The sequence below is a fragment of the Notolabrus celidotus genome, chromosome 10 (genome assembly GCF_009762535.1).
Source record: "Notolabrus celidotus isolate fNotCel1 chromosome 10, fNotCel1.pri, whole genome shotgun sequence".
In the NCBI taxonomy this organism is placed as follows: Eukaryota; Metazoa; Chordata; class Actinopteri; order Labriformes; family Labridae; genus Notolabrus; species Notolabrus celidotus.
The window spans coordinates 12223644-12243225 of record NC_048281.1 but is presented as its reverse complement, the minus strand read 5'-3'; the positions used below and the strand labels follow the sequence as shown (position 1 = coordinate 12243225).

The 19582-nt window shown below is 40.7% G+C and overlaps 1 protein-coding gene across 1 annotated transcript in view; it reads left to right on the top strand.

Moving 5' to 3' along the window:
• Positions 1 to 1386: 1386 nt before the first annotated feature.
• ttn.2 (titin, tandem duplicate 2) overlaps positions 1387 to 19582 on the top strand; it is a 198922-nt gene continuing 180726 nt past the window's right edge. The window contains 16 exon segments of the mRNA XM_034694393.1: positions 1387 to 1436; positions 2018 to 2126; positions 11207 to 11310; positions 12028 to 12231; positions 12792 to 13079; positions 13216 to 13313; positions 13481 to 13695; positions 14011 to 14086; positions 14194 to 14352; positions 17278 to 17337; positions 17688 to 17946; positions 18182 to 18251; positions 18341 to 18547; positions 18764 to 18906; positions 19007 to 19161; positions 19240 to 19467. Coding sequence (XP_034550284.1) covers positions 2107 to 2126; positions 11207 to 11310; positions 12028 to 12231; positions 12792 to 13079; positions 13216 to 13313; positions 13481 to 13695; positions 14011 to 14086; positions 14194 to 14352; positions 17278 to 17337; positions 17688 to 17946; positions 18182 to 18251; positions 18341 to 18547; positions 18764 to 18906; positions 19007 to 19161; positions 19240 to 19467 — 2286 coding nt within the window. The 5' untranslated portion in view covers positions 1387 to 1436; positions 2018 to 2106.

The following is a 19582-nucleotide window of genomic DNA, read 5'->3' as shown; positions in this document are numbered from 1 at the left end:
TTCTGCTTCTCTGATTTTGTTAAACATACTACAAATCATAAATAAGTTACTTTATTTTAAATAAATAAGAACAATAAACAGATTGGTTTGGTTGTGTGAGAGCAGGCTGTTGTTAATCTTTAAACATTTCAAATAGATTAAAGCTGCTGTAAACATAGAGTAAACATCTGTTCAGAGAGAGGGACTTTGAATGTCAACACTATCCCTCCCAACCAGATTTCCTCTTAGCCCCCAAACACAGATCGGCGTGTGCAGTCATGATAGTGCCGGACTCATAACCAATCGGAGGATGTAGTAGGGGCCGCCCCTTAACCAATCAGGACAGAAGATTGGAGATTAGCCGTGATTGGTCCGTCATAACGGGAACGAGGGGAATAATAACATTACTTGATACAAAGGCATTGGAAAATGCAGAGATTTCGAAATAGTCTCAAATTACTTCACTTACCGATGAGTACTGATGGGCATTATGACCTTCTCTACAAACCCTGCAGGAAAATAAGTAACGTTTTTTACACCATTCCTACCAACAGCAGCTTTAAATTGAAAGGTTGAAAATTACCTTAAAGGCTTGGAGAAATGGATACAAGGTTAAAAGATTTAACTAAATAAAAGATAAATGGATGATGTACTTATAGAAAGAGGTAAAACGTAGGAATATTTTACAATTATTGGCTATAAATGCAAGAGCTACATAATTGTAAAGAGTTATAAGAACAGATATTTAATAGATAAAAATGTTGTAGGTTATTTTTTAACATTCAAACTTAAGGAGAGCAGTTTAGGACCTTTAAATGAATGAAATCAGTCAATTTTGAGGACTTGTATAATGGATATTTGGATAACAAGGTATGTATAATATCAAAAAATATTCCAAATAAACAACATAGACAGTAAAACAACTTTACTAATACAGTCACCTTCTAAAAGTGTATTTAATATTTTTAAATAACTAGCATTCAGCTAATGTGTTATTTGTATGCTATCAGTCTGTTTGGCTAGCACAGTGCACAGGCACAGAGCTGTTAGCATGAGCTTTAGTTCACAGTCCTCAGTATTGGTATTCCTCCGCAGCTCGTTACTCCGTGATTTGGTTCCACAGTATTCTCTGCGCAGATCGCAGAGGGAGAGAAAATGTAATTTCTGTCTGACGCGTTATCCACCCACATCTTATATCTTTATGGGAATTTTCACGACTACTTAATTATTGCTTCAACTTCTAGATAAAATGTTTGGCCAGTCTGTGTCAAACGTCTCCCATATATCACTCCGCTGCCTTCATTAGTTCTCCCGGATATAGAAAGAATCATGTATTTCAAAGCCAAAACGGGCGGATTAAAGGTAAAAGTTACTTGAAATAACTTGCCCCATTTTGTCTGATATGTTGTTAAATTATCTCGGGATTATATTTTGTATTTGTGAATGTTAAGAATCAGGTGAGCTTGACTAGCTAAGGTTTCAGAGACAGCTAACAGGATTCAGAACAGAGACTAGAACCAGTGAAGGTGAAAGTTCAGTATTACTTTAACGTTTTACAGTATAAGTATGTTATTTCACCTAACTGAAGCATCACAGTGAGTACTTAATGTAAAGTTCGTAAGTTTTACAGGTAAAGTATGGTAGTATGAAGCTTCTTGTATGTAGTTAAAGCAGTATATAATATATGCATTTTTTCAGCTTTAGTATTACATAAAGTTTAAAACTGTACATTTAAAGCAGCTCTCAACTTCATGTAGTTAAAGGACAGTGATATGACAGCAGTACTCTTTTAAATAGTCCATAATATTGACATTAAAAGTCAAAAAGAACAACAAACTGTTCTTATTTTATATATTAAAACATGATTTAATACCATTAAAATCAGCATTAAAAGTAACTATGATATATATCTAACAATAGCTCTCTGACTGAAGTTATAAAGGTAATCAGACATGATAAATTGTGTTGATCTCAGCATCATGGCTCCTGTCTGTGTTGTCGCTCCGTGGAGGATCTGATCACCCTCTTTGATTGACAGGCACAGCTCCATGTCCTCAGCAGTGATCTGATTGGCTGGTTCAGGGTCATGACACAGGCACAGAGGAAAGCCCCGGTCCCCCCACAGGCATGCTGGGAAGCCTCAGCAGGTGAGTCATGTTAGAGCTAGGCGTGCTGCTGTCACTGAGACAAACATCAGGGATCCCGAGAGACGATCAGCAGACAGATTTTATTATTTAGAAGTATTAATCAGTTTCATATTTTACACTGAACTTGCCGGAGAAGCTGGAGATGATGGGGACACTCAGCCTTCTTTGTGATCTGCCTCCAGTGGCAACTTGAAGCATTTGGGCTAAACACTTTCTCCTACAGGCCAAAATACGTACCCCCTATTAGCCTCTATTGAACATTTATTAAGCTGTTTATTGATATTGGAAGTATTCAGGCTTCTGTTTTTTAGCCATCACTCTGGAAGGATATGACATGTAGTTCACACAGAGATGTGCAAAGGGTTAAAGGCTCCACAGACTGTGCTGTAGAACAAACATCATCTCTGTGTGCTGGTGTTGTTTGCATACATTTATTTAGCTGCTATGCATTCATTAGGGCAAAATTCTCAGATTAATGTGCAAATGAACCTCACTGCAGATAATGTTTTGTTCACAAACACCGTCACTGACAAGCACAGAGACATTTTTACTGTCCGATGAGAGCTGGCGACCTTAAAAAATATCATTACCTGTACATGTAGTCTGTAAATATTGCTTTTATAATACTATTAGTATAGGTTTTAAATCAATCTATGGCTCAACCCCTTTATTGAGCTCCTTTTTGCAAACTCACTCCAGCAAATAAGTGTGATTTAATCTCTGTCCCATCTCTGATGAACTGACTCCATAATAAACTGATCAGAAGTGTCCCCTCCTCCTTCAGCTCACCTGATTGTGAGCAGAGTTTATCTCTGTCAGGATGAGAGCGTACAGCGCAGCCGTGTGCAGCAGAGAGAGGAGATGCTTACAGACGTGAAACAGGAACAAACAGCTTGGAGCTGCAGACTTTGTGTGTTTAAATATCATTAGACTGAAATGTTTAATGAAGTGGACTTTAGGACGGAGCAGATAGTGGAGTCAAATGATGCACGCTTTTAATGAGATCCTCCACAGTTTGGATTGATTTTTCTTCTTAATAGATTTTGTTTTTCTCATTCATTGTATTTAGTTTACAGCAAAACCACCCAACAGATTGATAAGTTCAGTTATTGAAAGAAAATCAATAAGTCCTTATTTTGATGGGAATATTTTAAAGTTCTTATGATTATGATATGATTAAGGATCAGTGTGAATGATAAACATTACTTCAGAATTTTTTCACTGATAAAACTATCTTTATTTCTGTTCCAGTCTCCTCTCATAAACTCCACCTCTCCTAGTCCCTTAAAGATGTTCAAGCGATTCTCATCCAAATTCCTTTAATTGTATTATTAAACTATTTCACTGTTTGTCATATTTGAGATATATAAAGAAAAATGAGGAGGTGAATCGATCTCTGTGACAAACAGCTGTTTGAACAAAGAGCAGGGCGTCTCTGCAGCTCCACAGAACTTCATTAGGAGGTTTTTCAGTCACACTATAACTTTATTTAATAAAATGCAGTTTGAATATTTCACCTGGGAATATTACAACTGAAAAAATATTTGGATCAATTGTGAAGTCCTTTAGATAAAATATCAGCTGTTAAAGTCAATGTTCAATCTAAACACCACTGTTCTTTTAACACAAGTTTATTTTCTATTATTTATAAAACGATATAAAAACCGATGAAGTGACTGAAGAAAGGTGAAATCATCAGGGCAGATATTGTGAAACTACATTATCTTATGATTGTTAATTTTATCTGAAATGTTTGTGTGTTGAGTTTTGTTTTGTCCAACTGTTTTAATGTTTAATGATGGTTTTCTGCATGAGTGATGAGGTGGTTTATAGTTAGTTAAAGGGTAATTCCCCAGATTATTATCATCAAACATAAACAGAAGGAGCTTAGAGTAAAGTAAACTTTACTAAAGTCTACTTTTGATAAATGAATTCCTTCATATAATATCCTCAAATTATGAAAGTTTCATATTTTGACAAAAGCTCAAAATATTCTGTTAGTTATGACAGAAAAAATAAAATAAACATATCAATAAAGATGATAAAATATATAACTTTTAGAAACGTTATCTATGACTTTTTAAAGTTTTTATGAATCTTGTGATTTCTGTGGATGAGCAGGTCGACTCCATGAGTTCAGAGAGAGAAAGAGCGTGTCTCCACCTGTTGAGGTGACGTCTGAATCTTTGATGCGATGATCGGAGGATCGGAGGATCGGAGGATTGGAGGATCACAGCTCGATGAACAGATGATGTAAATGTAAGCAAACTGCTGACGGTTCTCTCTGTGTCTTGTTAAGTAAAGAGGCTGACAGGTGTGATGAGTTGCATAAAATGGCTCCTGCATCCTCCCATGATTCCTTGCTCTCTCAGTGCACAGCTGACCAATAGCAGGCCGGGCCTGGTGTGATGTCACAGCGGTATAAAGCCCCCTGCCGCCCTGCAGTCTCCTCTGAGCAGAGTCAGCGTTCCCGGCCTGGACGCCTCGGCTGGAGGGACTGCTGTTGAGGAAAAACAAAACTACACGGCACTGACGGCCTGTAGTTTTGTTTTTTTCTGTGGGGTTCTTTCAGGCTCAGCTTTCTTTTGGATTCACTCTAAACTTTCTGGATAAAGAGATTTTTGTTTCTCAGCCCTCTGGGCAGCACCGGCATCCTTGTGCTACAAGTAAGTGTCTTTAAGTTTTCTCACGTGTTGTGATTGACGAGCAGCAGCTGACTGACACTTTGACTCCAGGACTTTGGCTTCACACACACACACACACACACATACACACCCACACCCATCCACCCACACACACACACACACACACAGCTTTCTGTCACTTTTCACCCTCTGACATGTTTGAGTCTTTTTGCTGCTTTTCATGTTGAAGGTTATAACGGGCCATCCCAGAATAGCCCTGATAGCATCAGACCTGACTCTCAGCGGGGGCGGCTGATGGCTTTTTAAGGGAATCAGCAGCAGGGCTATCAGTTGCTCCTCCAGCTATGTGCCACATGGTGGCTGTCAATCAAGCAGAGGTGTGGTGGAGGGGGGGGGCTGTTATTTTTAGAGCTGGTGTCCTGTGTTAGATAAACCCCCCCTGGTGACATTACCCAGATCTGTGAGGGGAGGAAGTGTCTGACTGACCAGAGGGGCTTTTATTTTGGAGGAGGCTGAACAGCTGTTGTTATTTTTAGCTTTTATTTGAGTGAGATGAGCAATGCGAGCGCTGGGACTGATCTGCAGCTCTTCACTGAATAAACTTGTTGATATGAAATCATGTGAAGCTTCAGAGGTTTGATGCTTCTGTCTTTAAGGAGCTCTGGTGTTGGCAGTTATCTCTGCTCTGCTGGCTTCTTTAATGAATGTCTCTTGGAGTTATTGGAGAAATGATGACTCTTTAAATGTTGAATGAAATAAACTCCAGACTGTTGCTGAAATGCTGAAATAATTCATGACAGTTTGCCTGATCAAACAGTTTGATCAGAAGTTTTGATTGGATGGAAACACAAGGTTTGAGATCTGGCTTTTTTGGCTTCTCGGTGAAACTTTCTTCCTCTAAATCTGTTTCATCCGAAGAAATACTTTCATTAGCTGCGTAATAAAGGGTAAATAATAATGTTTATGTGTAATTTTGAAAGATTAAAGTGGAAGGAAAAGAAGTGTATGAATTTTAAAATCATCTCAATCACCACAAATAAATCTAAGAAGAGAAACCAGAGAAGAGTTATTAATTTATTAAAACAAAACTAAAAAAGAGGAGTGTGTGATTTGGTCTGATCTGAGGGAGAGAGGCGTGTTTCTCCAGGTGGAGCAGGTTTAGCTTCCTTATATTGAGTCATGTGACCAAACTATGAAAGAACCAACAACTTACATGACTGAGGATCTCATTAGCCAGATGATTGTCTTTAAAGCTGTCAGATAAACGTGCTGCAGTGAAAGTTTAAACATTTGTGTTTGGTAGAGGTACGTAGCTCCAATCAGAAGCACTCAGGTACAGAAATCGTCCCTCAGGTGTGTCCTCAGACCTTTTTAAATACCTGTTGGCCGTTTGATGTTTTAATAACCTGAGACGTTTGGAGTCAGAGCTCCTCACAGCAGCTCGTCACTTCATCAGGCTGCAGTCGAGTCATCAGATCAAGTTTAGCTGAAACCAGATCAGCTCTGTGAGGCGTTCAGGGACTCTTCAGATCAGCTCTGTGAGGCATTCAGGAACTCTACAGATCAACTCTGTTAGGCTTTCAGGGACTACAGATTATCTCTGTGAGGACTTCAGGGACTCTTCAGAACTGTGTACCCTCAGTCCCATGTTTTTTAAAGAGGAACCTGAGTTCACAGGTGAAAGAGTCACTGAAAACCTCAGAGAGCTGATCTAAAGAGTCCCTGAACACCTCACAGAGATGATCTGAAGAGTGAAGTTTGAATGTTTGATAGAAAGTTAAAACCTTTGAGTGTAATCAAGCTTGAACAAAAACAAAACAAGGCTCAAAAGGCAAAACTAGACTGTAATAAACCTTTAAATACCAAGAAAATACATTAAAAAATCAGAAATATCAGAGTAACCGAAAGGTTTTTTCAAGGAAAACTCCTGAACTCATTTTATGTGAAACCTTTAATTTAGAAACTGTTTTTAGGGTATTTTATGGTGAACATGGCTACTGCATAAGTTCTATTATTGATGTGAATCATCTAATGAATGCATTTTATACCAATTTGAAAACACATTAAGATAAATGTGCTTTAATAAATTCTTATTATATATATATATATATAGCGGCAGGGGGCTTTATACCGCTGTGACATCACACCAGGCCCGGCCTGCTATATATATATATATATATATATATATATATATATATATATATATATATATATATATATATATATATATATATATATATTATATGATTTGGAGTGTTGGTGTTTATGTATGTGTTAGCATATTTTTTGAGCTAATGAATGTGTTAATAAGTTAAATATATGAAAGTTTATTTGACTTCTTGATGTTTAAATAAAATAATAATTACTGTTTTTATTTATTAATTATCATAAGAAGTTAATAACAGAGTTAATAAGTGGCTAAGAAGTAAAAGACGTGTTAAAGAACTGACAGACAGACTGCAGGACCTTCAACATTACAGGACAAATTAATGTAAAATAAATACCCTCAAACTGTCAGAGTATATAAACATAAACACCAAAATGCTGTCAGAGATCTTTGCTCAGAGATGATTTTATTTTTATAGTTTTAAACTTTAAGATCAGTTTGAAGCTTTGATGTGCGTGTGACTTAGATCAGAGGTGTTTTTATTACCTTAATAACCAGGAAGTGAGCTGACATCTGTCCAGCAGCTGTTTGTTTCCTCAAGTGTTGGAAAGGTGACAAAACACTCAGCTGGTCTAGGCTTGGACCTGGACCAGGACCTGGACCTAGCCAGGCTGAAAAAGTTATTTGAGATGTAACCAGAGCAAACTCAAGCTGATAGTTTAACCTCTGACCTCTCTGCAGTGTCTCTAGTTTAAACTTGGAGTCATCATGATTCATTATTTTACTGTTTGTTGTTTTGTCCTCAGCAAGAATCAAAATGTTTGTAAAAAGTTTAAATGATGAACGTTTCTCCTGCTGAGTATAGTCGGGTTTAAGTTATGGAGTGATCATATTTGATCTCATCACCATCAGGGATCTGCTCCATTAATCCTGAGGGACACTGGTCTCTTGTCTCCTGTCTGGTAAAGGTCTTTACACTTGCAGATTCAGGACTAAGATTGTTCTGCTCTTTCATTTCAGTCCAAAACTAACCTGAGAGATGTGAAAGTTCAGACTATAAGTCAGACCAATATTAGATTTTCAGACTCACATTAAAGAAGGAGAGTTAGTTGTGGTCAGATTATGGTTTTACTAATTGTGGATCAATTAAAAGAAGTCAGCCCAAAGTTTAAACTTTAGTCTGTAGTGAAACCTGAGAGTGTTTTTAATGCTCATGTTCTAAACCATGAACTCATCAGCCAGTCAAAAGAAAAGATATAGACTTTAAGTGATCGCTGAACTGTTAAACGACAAAGTACTGGTTCAAAGATGTCAGTTCTTGGAAATGATTTTGTTTTATTGACTTACAACAAAAGATTTCAGTGTTTTTAACCAAACAGAACGGCCTGATATAACTATAGATAAAAGCTTCTTAATGTGAATATTTAGAGGCTTCCTCAGTGTGCAGTGAGGGTAAACCTGATGACAGACAGTTGTTCCTGTTTGGCTTTAACTTGTGTTATTATGGGACAGGATGATGGAAAATGAAAGAAAGAAGTTTGAAGTCCAGGTGATTTAAAGTGCCTCCATATAACTGAGGTGTTGTGATCTTTGCTGCTGTTCTTTCCTCTGTGCCATTTTTCTTTACTGACTCTACCGTCAACTTTTAAATGATGGAAAAATACAAACTAACTTTTGTATTGATGTAATAAAATGTGGCTCATAGTCTGACAGACATGCTTTAAATAAGAGTTACACTGAAAGTGAAACAGACTGTCTCTGCCAGAAACTGAGACGCTTTAATGTGACTCTGGTCAGAGGTTAAAGCTGATGTTATCTGAATTTAAAACAATTATCTTCCGTTGTTGTTCGTATTTCAGTTCTGCATTTAATCCTCATCTCTCTACTGAAACAAAATGATACTATCTATCATGATTATCACTCAATTACAATGACATAGTGTGTTTTTATATAAAATGAAGGGTCTGGATTTTCTTCTTAAAGTGTGAAAAGAAGAACCTTTAAACCTGAGTAAAGATGAAACCAGCTTTTTTCTCCTAAACTCTGAAGTAAAGTTAAACTGAGCTCTCAGACGACCTCAGGCTGACCTGGAGTGTAAACTTCACACCAGGTGTTCTCCTGGAGGTTAAACAGGTGTTGTAATCCGCTCTGAGCTCTGTTCTGGATCAGTCCCTGGTTTATCGTCCAGACCCCGTGGAGCCTGGACCCCATGGGGGACCCAGATCCTAAAAATACCCCGAGCGGGGTCAGACTGTGGAGTGGCTGTCAGAGAGAAATCCTCAGACACAGCAGTGAGTCTGGTTTCTGACAGATAAAGAGGTGTTCACCTGTTAGTTTACTGACGCGCTTCAGTCCACAGGTTTTTATATTCTTACATTTTAATGTTGTTTTATTTCTAAAAGAATACTCTGACACACATTTAAGATTAAAGAAGTTTCTAAACACATCTTAGATTTTTCTTTTTCACTTCTTGAAGTTTTTTTTTCACTAACCTTTTTTGTTTTTTCACCAAATGTACCAAATTTTTATGAAAACTCTGAATAATGTTTTTTTTTAAATACAGAACACATCAATATTCCTTCACCAATCCTGCTTTAACCCACCCCCCCGCTGGATTTTAACATGTTATAACACAGTTATATGTAATACTTAAACACTGAGGTTGAAACATTCAGGAGCTGAGAGTCAGGTTTCCTAGTATTAAATAAAAGAGCAAGAAAAAGATTGTTGATCAACAAATAGGAAAACAAAAGGAACAAACACAGTTCAGTTACTTTTATTTAAAGTTCTCATAAAAGCATCTCTGAAAGATTTTATTTTGTTTTTAAGAAATAATAAGAAGTTATATGAAAATTAGATTTTGAATCAGAAGAAGTGTTCAGCTCGAGATCTGTGCTATAGAGTCCTTTTCATTGATCAGAAATAAGAGTTAAAGTTTGAAATCCAGCTTTCTTTATTTAATATAAAGTCACTTTATTTGATATACCGGTGAATGCTTTTCTGCCACACGTAAACATCAACTCTGTTAGTCCTGTCCAGAGTGACACGATCGGTTTTCAATCTGGTAATAACGTTTAGATCACAGTTATAAGTTTACACCAACATTCAAACTTTAAAAGTTGTTCTTGTGAAGCTCTCTGTCGTGTTATTTTCTCTGCTCTCAGTTTAACCTATAAATATATATTTTAAATGCTTCCTGCTTTTATCAACTTGTAGTTCAATGATGTTCTGTCGTTCTGTCATAGATTTGCCTGCGTCTGTCTTGATAACCGTGTTATTCCAGGACGATATTTTCTCATTGCTGATTTTAATAGATGTAGAAAAATATCATCAATGAAGCTGAACTCAGACTTCATGTTGTTTAGCTCATGTTGAGATGATTATTCGGTCTCAGGAACACTTTAAATATCTGTTATAAAAAGTTTCCCTCTAAACTTGTTGTCAGTTTTATATATTTGACAGAAGAACATTTCAGATCATGTCTTTGTTTATCTGTTCTTGTCTTTAATTAAAGTAAAACTCTTTCAAACTGTAAAAGTTTGATGTTGAGTTATATTTCGCCCCTCAGTGCTTCTTTGTGGAGTCAAATAGGTGGTTAAATGCTTCAGTCCCTCCAGAGGGAGCTGAGAGGAGTCTGGTAAATGGCACTCAGAATGCATTGTGGGTAATGTAGGCGCCTTGTTCATCTGGTCTGATTCTTCTTATCAGCGTGAGTCTGACTGTGTTACAGGAGTTTGAATCTTTAAAGTCTGACACTATTCAGTCGTAGTGGTGTCGTGAATCTGATCAAACTTCTGGTGTCCAGTCTTGCATCCTGACGTTTTTTGTTTGGAAACATTTTAGTTCCTGAAAAACTTTATTAGATCACATTTTTCGCTTGTGTCTGGAAAATCATTTCAAACAATTCCCCTTTGTTGTTGTGGTTTCATGTGACTGCTCTGAGCTGGTGAAATGAAACTGATGATGGAGTCTTCAGTTTTATAATAATCTACTTTTTCAAAAAATACAGTTTTTTCATTTATAATCTAACATCTAAAACATCTTAAATCTTGGTTATTTCTTTTACCTGTACTGCTGATAGAAAAGGCCTTCTGTTGTGGTAAACTGTGGGAGGGGAAATTGTAGATCCAGTGAAGTGTTTTATTTTAACAGTATTTATGTCTGTAAACATTGAATGACTGTGTGTAAATAAAGACATAACTTTGTGTTGAATATAAAACAAACAAATAATTGAATTGATCACATTGAGTAAATTCAAATGTTTTCATATTTCTAACCAACATTTTTTTTTTTTTTTTTTTGATTGTTTTTGTTTATCTTTTCCGCAGGGTGCCAACCAACATGTCAACACAGGCGCCGACATTCACTCAGCCGCTTCAGAGCGTCGTGGCACTAGAGGGTAGTGCCGCGACGTTCGAGGCTCAAGTTAGTGGTAAGGAAACCTTCTGACGGTTCAAATTTAACTTCAAAATGTTCTTTGTGAAGAGACTCAATATGAAGCTAACGCCACGGCAAGTTTTATCCTGAAAATGAGCTTTCATTTAAAAAACATTGTTAAGCTTTGTCAACATTGTTTATTTAGATTTATGTCCTCTCCGCTCTTCACCTGGAAGCTTTTGTGTTTGCATGTTTTTAACCATGTCTTTGTGTCGGTTATGGATCATTTATTTTAAGTGTTAGGCCTAGCTTAGCACAGAGACCTGACACATTGAAAAGCTGTTAGCATCCGTAGCCACAAGACAACAAACAAGCAATGCTATGTTCTATGCTATTAGCTAGTTACTGTGATGCTACTTAAAGCTGAATAATGATAGCTTGTGGTAGTGTTAGAATTGGTTGTAGTGTCATGGTAGCAACAACCAGCTAGCATATTTGTTGATGTGATAGCTGTTTGTAGCCTAGCTTTGCGTATTGATTAGAGGCAGTAGGAAAATGCTAACCTTGCTAGCACTATAAACATGTTAGCTTGTTTGTTTGTTGTCTATTTTAGGAGCCAAAGTTGTTGATGGTTTGGGGTTAGATCAAAAAACAGGGAGAATAAATTATAAAGTTATTCACAATAAAATAAGATTTATTGCAAGCTAACGTTAGCCTGGAGGATCTTTGTGTTCTCTAACAGCAGCTGGTCTGGTTCTTCTCTCCCCTGCAGGTTCCCCAGTTCCTGAGGTGAGCTGGTTTCGTGATGGCCAGGTTCTTTCCGCCGCCGCTCTACCCGGCGTGCAGATCTCGTTCAGCGACGGCCGTGCTGTTCTGAGGATCCCCGCTGTGACCGCCGCACACAGCGGGAGATTTTCTGTCAGAGCAACCAACGGAGCTGGACAAGCCACGAGCACCGCTGAACTCCTCGTTACAGGTGAGACACTGGACAGGTCCAGCGGGACGGATTAGGACTTCCTTTGAAGGGACCTTTAGCTTTTTGCTCCTGGTATAGAATCTGTGCTTTTGTCGGACTGTGCTTTGGTTTGGCTCTAAATTTACCTCGCTCTGAGCTGAGGGGGCATGGCGTGTCACTTGATCTGGTGATAAAACTAATATAGATGCAGCTGTTGCAGCATAGCTTTCCTTAAGAGGAATCTGAGGTTTATTAAGTGATCAACAACCTGAACTGGATCCAGAAAAGGACTCATGTTAGAGTCTTGGGCATAAGGTCAGAGGTCAAACTCGGTCTTTCTTATGTATTTCTGTTTTTTCTCTCCTGGGCTGTTTTATTTAGATAAACATCACAATGTTAATGTGGCTGGATCTGAAACCTAAGCTGATTATCTGGAGGAAGGGAATTAACCTATGTGTTTATTTTTAGCCAGAAATACAAACAAGTTTTTTTTCTCATCTTTGGATTCCATCATTTTCTGCTTTTCCTGAACTGTGTTCATTCTGGAAAATGTATTAAGCTGTGTTTTTGTGTTTCTGCAGCGGAGACGGCGCCTCCAAACTTCCTCCAGAGACTGCAGAGCTCCACAGTGAGACAGGGCAGCCAGGTGAGGCTGGATGTCCGTGTGACAGGAATCCCAACACCTGTGGTGAAGTTCTTCAGAGAGGGAGCCGAGATCCAGAGCTCAGCCGACTTCAGGATCCTTCAGGAAGGAGACCTGTACAGTCTGCTGATCGCTGAGGCCTTCCCAGAGGATTCTGGGACATATTCTGTAACCGCCACCAACAGCAGCGGACGAGCCACCTCCACCGCTGAGCTGCAGGTTCAGGGTAAAGACTTCAAATAATCAACATTACCGTTTATGATTTCAACTTCTGTCCACACTAAACGTAAACAAAGCAGGAGCAGCAAGAGAAGAATTGTTCTTGATTCTGTACCTTACATGTTTCTGTTTGGCCTTCGCAGGAGAAGAAGCTGTACCTATGAAGAAAACAAAGACTATTGTGGCCTCGTCCCAAATGGCTATGTCCCAAATGGCCGCTTCTCAGGCCACCCTGCAGAAGGTGAGACAAACAAAAACTACAGACTGGAGCTGTTTGAAGAGCCGTTTAAATATTTGATCAAATGTGACAAAATACAATTATTTTTCAGTTTTTAAACTGATGAAAACATTTTTAATTTCTAAAACCCTGAGCAGCTTGACAGACATGTCACTGTTTTCCGTCTTCAGAAAGTTGAGATGGGTTTCCAGGCCACCACCATGATGGAGATGCATGTAGAAGGAGGAATGATGACTCAGCATTTGGCTCACAAAACCCCACCGCGGGTTCCCCCAAAACCGACTTCCAGGTCCCCCCCGTCCTACATTTCTAAGGTGGGGGGCGGACGTCAGCAGTCACCTTCACCTGTCAGGCATGTGAAGGGGCCGACACCCGCACCTGTCAGGTACGACCGGTCCCTCTGAGTCCGTCTGCAAGATCAGAATCCATGACAGCTGACAGTGAAGCAAGATAGCTATCAGTTATAGCTGTAATGAAATGAGTGAAACAAGCAAACAGAGCACGATAGCTCGCTTTATTACGTAACATAGACTCAACAAAACAAGATAGTGATCCATTCTGGAATAATTGTGCCTCAGCATTTGAGGTCCAGCTGTTAGCTGTTAGCTCTACCTCCAGGTTTATTGTTTTGTATCAGAAACAGTCTGACAGATCCTGTTAATACTAATTCTGACTCTGACTCTGGTTCTGTTGTTTGCAGACCTGTTTCTCCTTCAATGAGACCGTCTGTCTCTCCAATCAGACCTGTGAAGTCTCCTCTCATGAGCAGGAAACAGGTATTACACTTTCACACTGAGCACACGCTGATATCTGCAATACATAGATCCAGACTGATACCATTAAAGAAGCATTACACCCTCATCATGGTGCCTTCCTCCCTCAGGTGTCTTCCTCTCCTGAGGTCCTGCCACCCTGGAAGCAGGGAGACTACATGGCAGAAGCCAGCTACATGACTAGTATGACCAGCATGTCCAGTATGAGCAGCACAACCCAGCTGCATATGGAGAAGCACTGGGAGCAGCAGGTCACCGCCACCAGAGAGGTGAGGAGGGGGCTAAACTGAGAGCTTGCTTTAATATTAACCTGCATGAAGGTGAATCAGAGCTTGTTTTTGATTTGATGATGAATAAAGACTCAGAATATTGAAATCCTCTTTAATAGTCGACAGTAAAAATGTGATGTAAGCTTCAGCTGCACTAATGTGAATGTTACAAAGAGAACCAGCGCCTCGGCCGAGCTCTGCCTGTGTTGTTGGACGTAAAGTCAACCTGTGTTGATGTGCTGTTGTGCTGTGAATGCATCAGGGCGAGCATGTTTCGCAGGGCGACAGGAGCGTAGCAGTGGCTACGGTGGTGACGGCCGTGGATCAGGCTCGCAGCTGGGGCCCGTCTGAGGTCACCAAGTCCGGAGAGCAGGTAGACCTCACCTGTCTGCTGCCATCAGACCTCCTGCTGCTCAGACTGTCACTCTGCTTATCTTTTTCACCTCTTTGTATCACAACGATCTGTTTGTGTGAATGTAACACATTCCTGCTCCTCTGAGGATGAACACTTTCACTTTAACTTTCCACTGTCTGTCTTTTCTCTTCAGAACATCTTTGTATTTTATTTTCACTTATGAGGCCAAATCTCCACCATTTCACTTTTTCAAGGTTCAGCTTTTGGTTTTATTTTAACAGTTTTACAGACACCTTAATCAACCCTATGCTTTCTAATGTGACCTTTAGTAACATTTGCAGCCCAAACTGTGGACCCAAACCAATAAAAGAAACATAATATCAGTGGTGTAATGAGCTAAAACACATATCAGACTCATTTAATCTGTTAAGGCCAACCACATTAAATGATATATAGAAGTGGGTGTCATCTGCACAGCTTCTGTGCTAAAAAACTAATTTGTTGAATCATCTGCAGAGTAAAGTTAAATGGAAATGGTATAGAGCCTCGTGGGACACATTTCATAAGAAATTGAGGTAGTAAGGGAGCCAACCAAGTCCTGAACTCTCTCTTTGTTTCTCCTCTTTATCACGTTTCACTGTGTCTGCTCATTTTCTAATGAAATCACAACACAAGTCAAATCCTCTCTTTACTCTTTAAGATAATAAACTGCATGTGTCGCTCTGATGTTGCATGATGCATGGCCTCATGAAGTCTATGTTGATTATTCTTCTTCTCTTGTACAAAATGTGGAAGTATCTTTCCGTCTCTTGGAGTCTTGGTTGACATCTTGGGTTGTGGATGTCCTGAGATGTTTGTGCTGCTCTTTGTCTCCAGGCTGAGGGAGGGAAGAAAGCCGGGGCTGTGGCCACGGTGGTGGCTGCTGTTGACCTTGCTCGTGTCCGTCAGCCCGGGCAGGCTGAGGGCGGGGTAGCTGAAGAGGAGGCTGAGGCTGTAGAGACAGAGATGAGACAGAAGGCGACTGTTGAGAGAGAGGTTGTTGCAATGAAGACACTTCATGTTGAACCACCAGCTGCTGTCACTGTGACCTCAGAGAAGAAGAAGGTCCAGGCCTCCAAGGTCTCACAGGTCTCTGGGGTCTCCAAGATCTCACAGGCCTCCAAGGTCTCACAGGCCTCCAAGGCCTCCAAGGTCTCTCAGGTCTCACAAGCCTCCCAGGCCTCCCAGGCCTCCCAGGTCTCACAGGCCTCACAGGCCCTTAAGGTATCCAAGATCTCACAGGCCTCACAGGCCTCACAGGCCTTACAGGTCTCTGAAGTCTCACAGGCCACCCAGATCTCACAGGTCTCCCAAGCCTCACAGGTATCCAAGGTCTCACAGGCCTCACAGGCCTCTGAAGTCTCACAGGCCTCCCAGATCTCCCAGGTCTCCCAAGCCTCACAGGTCTTGCAAGTCTCACAGGTCCGAAGACTTTAATGGATTTGTTAGATTTAAACCATTTTTGCGACAGTAAGAACCTCGTTTTAACTGCTCATAAACTCTGTTGGTTACTCCAGATTCAGAGAACAGAAATCTCCCCCCAGGTGGACACTGGTGCTGCTCCGTCTCCAGTTCCACATTTCACAGTTTCTAAAGTTTCTGTTCCTAAACATGAATCGAGCACCGAGGTAAGGAGAGGAGCTGCAGGTTCACCGTCGTCATCCTCAATCCTCCATTTCATCTTTAACACATGCACATCTTAACACACAGTCTCCACGTGTTCTCATGTGCTGTGATTCACTTTGGTGTCCCCTCACAGTTTCACCCATCCTAAAATACCACATCACTTTTCCTCTTTTGTGGACACATCACAGCTGTGGTGATCCAACACAATACAAAATCTAATATTACAACTTATTCCACTTTAATTCCAATTTAACGAAGAATGACCACTTCCCCTCGGCTCACTAATCCTCACCTGGCCGTGGATTTTGGAGGGTTTGTTTAACGCCCTTGTCCTTGGCTTGGTCAGGTGTCCATCGCTGGCTCTGCCATCGCGACTTTGCAGAAAGGGTTAAGATCCCCCACCTCCACCAGAAAGGTCATCAAGCCCGTCAAGTCTCCCAGCCCGTCCCGCAGGGCGGCAGTGGAGGTGCGAGTGACTTCAGAGCCCCTCCCCCCGCCCTTTAAAGACGTCAGATATCAGACTCAGTTTCAGTCACAAGTGGGCGGAGCCTATGCCGTGAGTGAGGAGGAGTTTGAGGACTGGGAGCCTCAGGTTGGTCAAGCCCCCTCCTTTGCTGTTACCTTCCCCTGATTTAACCCTGTGTGGACATCACCTGCGTTCCCCTTCCTCACAGCAGCCAATCACGAGCTGCCCTCCATCCGCCTCATGAAGAATCCTCCTCCTCTTTTTCATCTCCTTCTTCCTGTCTTCACCTGTTATTCTTCATCCCTTTGTCCTCTCTGCAGGGTTTTATCTGTCCTAACCAGCTTCTCCCCCTCCATCCTCACAGAAGCCCTCCGCTGAGAAACACCTGGTTGTTTTCTATGTGTGATGACTTTTGACCTTTGTTGTTGTTCTTCCTCAGGAGGCTGCTGCCGTGCCCACAAGAGCTCAGGAAGCTGTTGTCCCTCCCACTCTCATTGCTGTGAGTACTTTCTGTATTTGTTTTCAAAATGTCACATATTTTTTGTACAGATGAGGGGTAATCTTGATCTTCAGACCCTCGGGCAGCACTGCATTAAAAACAGATGACTCTGTAGAAGAACTCACTACATAAAAAAACAGACATGACTCTGTAGTGGAGATCACTGCATTAAAAACAGACATGGTTCAGTAGTAGTAGAGTCCGGGTGCTAAACTGGCCTCTTTCATGACAACATTTTTAAAACTAGGTTTAATAATGATGATGTTGTTGCTCTACTACATTAACATCAGAACATGTAAACAGCTCTGGTCCGTTCAGGTGTCTGAAGGTGTACCATTTCTCTTTTTTAGGGCCTGAAGAATGTGAATGTGACAGAGGGCGAGTCCGTGACCCTGGAGTGTCAGATCAGTGGTCACCCCGCCCCCACCATCATGTGGTTCAGAGAGGACTACAAGATTGAGAGCTCCATCGACTTCCAGATCACCTACATGAGCGGATACGCCCGCCTGGTGATCCGTGAGGCGTTTGCTGAAGACAGCGGACGCTTCACTTGCACCGCCACCAGTGAGGCCGGAACCATCAGCACCTCCTGCTACCTGCTCGTTAAAGGTAAGAGTGGAAGGATGAAGGCTGTATGAGGTTTTCCTGCCAAGGCTGTTATTTTAGTATATTTTTTAACATATATACATAGTTCGCTTTCAGGAACATGTATTTCAGTTACATCTCCCCTGTTTTGCTGGAACAATTGATGACAATAACAATAAACTGAAACAGGGATTATGATTTGAAAAAATCTGATTTTATGATCTCTTCCAGTGCTCACCTGATGTTTTCTCTGTTTTAGTGTCAGAGGAAATTGAAAGCAGAGAGGAAATGATGACCGTCACCGAAGTTGGAATCAGTCAACAGAGAACGTGAGTCCTAAAATGAATTTAAAAACATGACCCTTCAGCCTCCTTAGTGTATAAAATCTCACCTCCATCATCTGTAGTGTTTGACTGAGCTGTTCTCCCTTCAGTGTTGAGACAACACAACAGATGGTGTCTGAGGTGAGCGCAGGAGAGGCTGCTGCTCCCTTCTTCATCAAGAAACCGACCCCTCAGAAACTGGTGGAGGGAGGCAGTGTGGTCTTTGAATGCCAGATTGGAGGAAACCCAAGACCTCACATTATATGGAAGAAGAGTGGAGTGCCGCTCACTACTGGATACAGGTACGAATCTCTGTTTGGTCTGTTTACACCTGTCCTCAGAACCTTTACATGAGCCAAAACCCTAAACACCTGCAAGCATGTAAGGGGGATTGTGGTATTTAAAATTCGGGGCCAAATTGATTCGAAATATTCAGAGATCTAAATGACATACAGGTACAAAAGAGTCTGAGATTTCTCCAGTCGATGCTTCATCATGCTTCATTTATCTTTAATCAGATATAAAGTTGCCTACAAGAAGGAGACAGGAGAGTGCAAGTTGGAGATCTCCATGACCTTTGCTGATGATGCTGGCGAATACGCCATCTTTGTGAAGAATACACACGGAGAAGCCTCAGCCTCCGTTACCCTGATGGAGGAAGGTATGAGTGCCTCTTTGTTTCTCTTTCCTAGACTTTGATCAGAAACTTCAGTCCCACAAAAGCATCACATAATTCACACTATTCCTGCATCCACTTACAGAGCAATACGATGCATACATGATGCAACAAGACGTGACATATAAAACTGAAGTGACAACGACGACGACAGTGATCCAGGAGCCCTCTGTGGTAGTGAGTCAGTACGAGGTGGAGCAGAGGAGAGTGACAACCCCCATGAGCTTTGTCTCAGAAACAGTACGTTACCTGATCAATGACACTGTGATGATTCACGAGTCTCATATTTACTGTCTAACATTTTACCTCTTCTTGCAGGAGTTTCTAATTTCAGCCTTTGAGGAAAGAATCATCCAAGAGATTGAGCTCCGTATCATGAGGATCACATACAGCGAGCTGGTGATCGAGGATGGAGAGATGATGGTGACTATTGCAGAGCACGAGGCACTGCAGCCGGCCTTTGACACACCTGTTAAAAACTACAGGATCATGGAGGGAATGGGCGTCACTTTCCACTGCAAGATGGGAGGAAGTCCTCTGCCAAAGGTACGGATACTTGCAAAACCACTTTTACCACAACGACAAGTAACATAAAACAAAACATCACAAAGTCTGTCTCAGGCTCCCCTCATCAGGTTGAAGCTGTGATTTGTTAAAATGT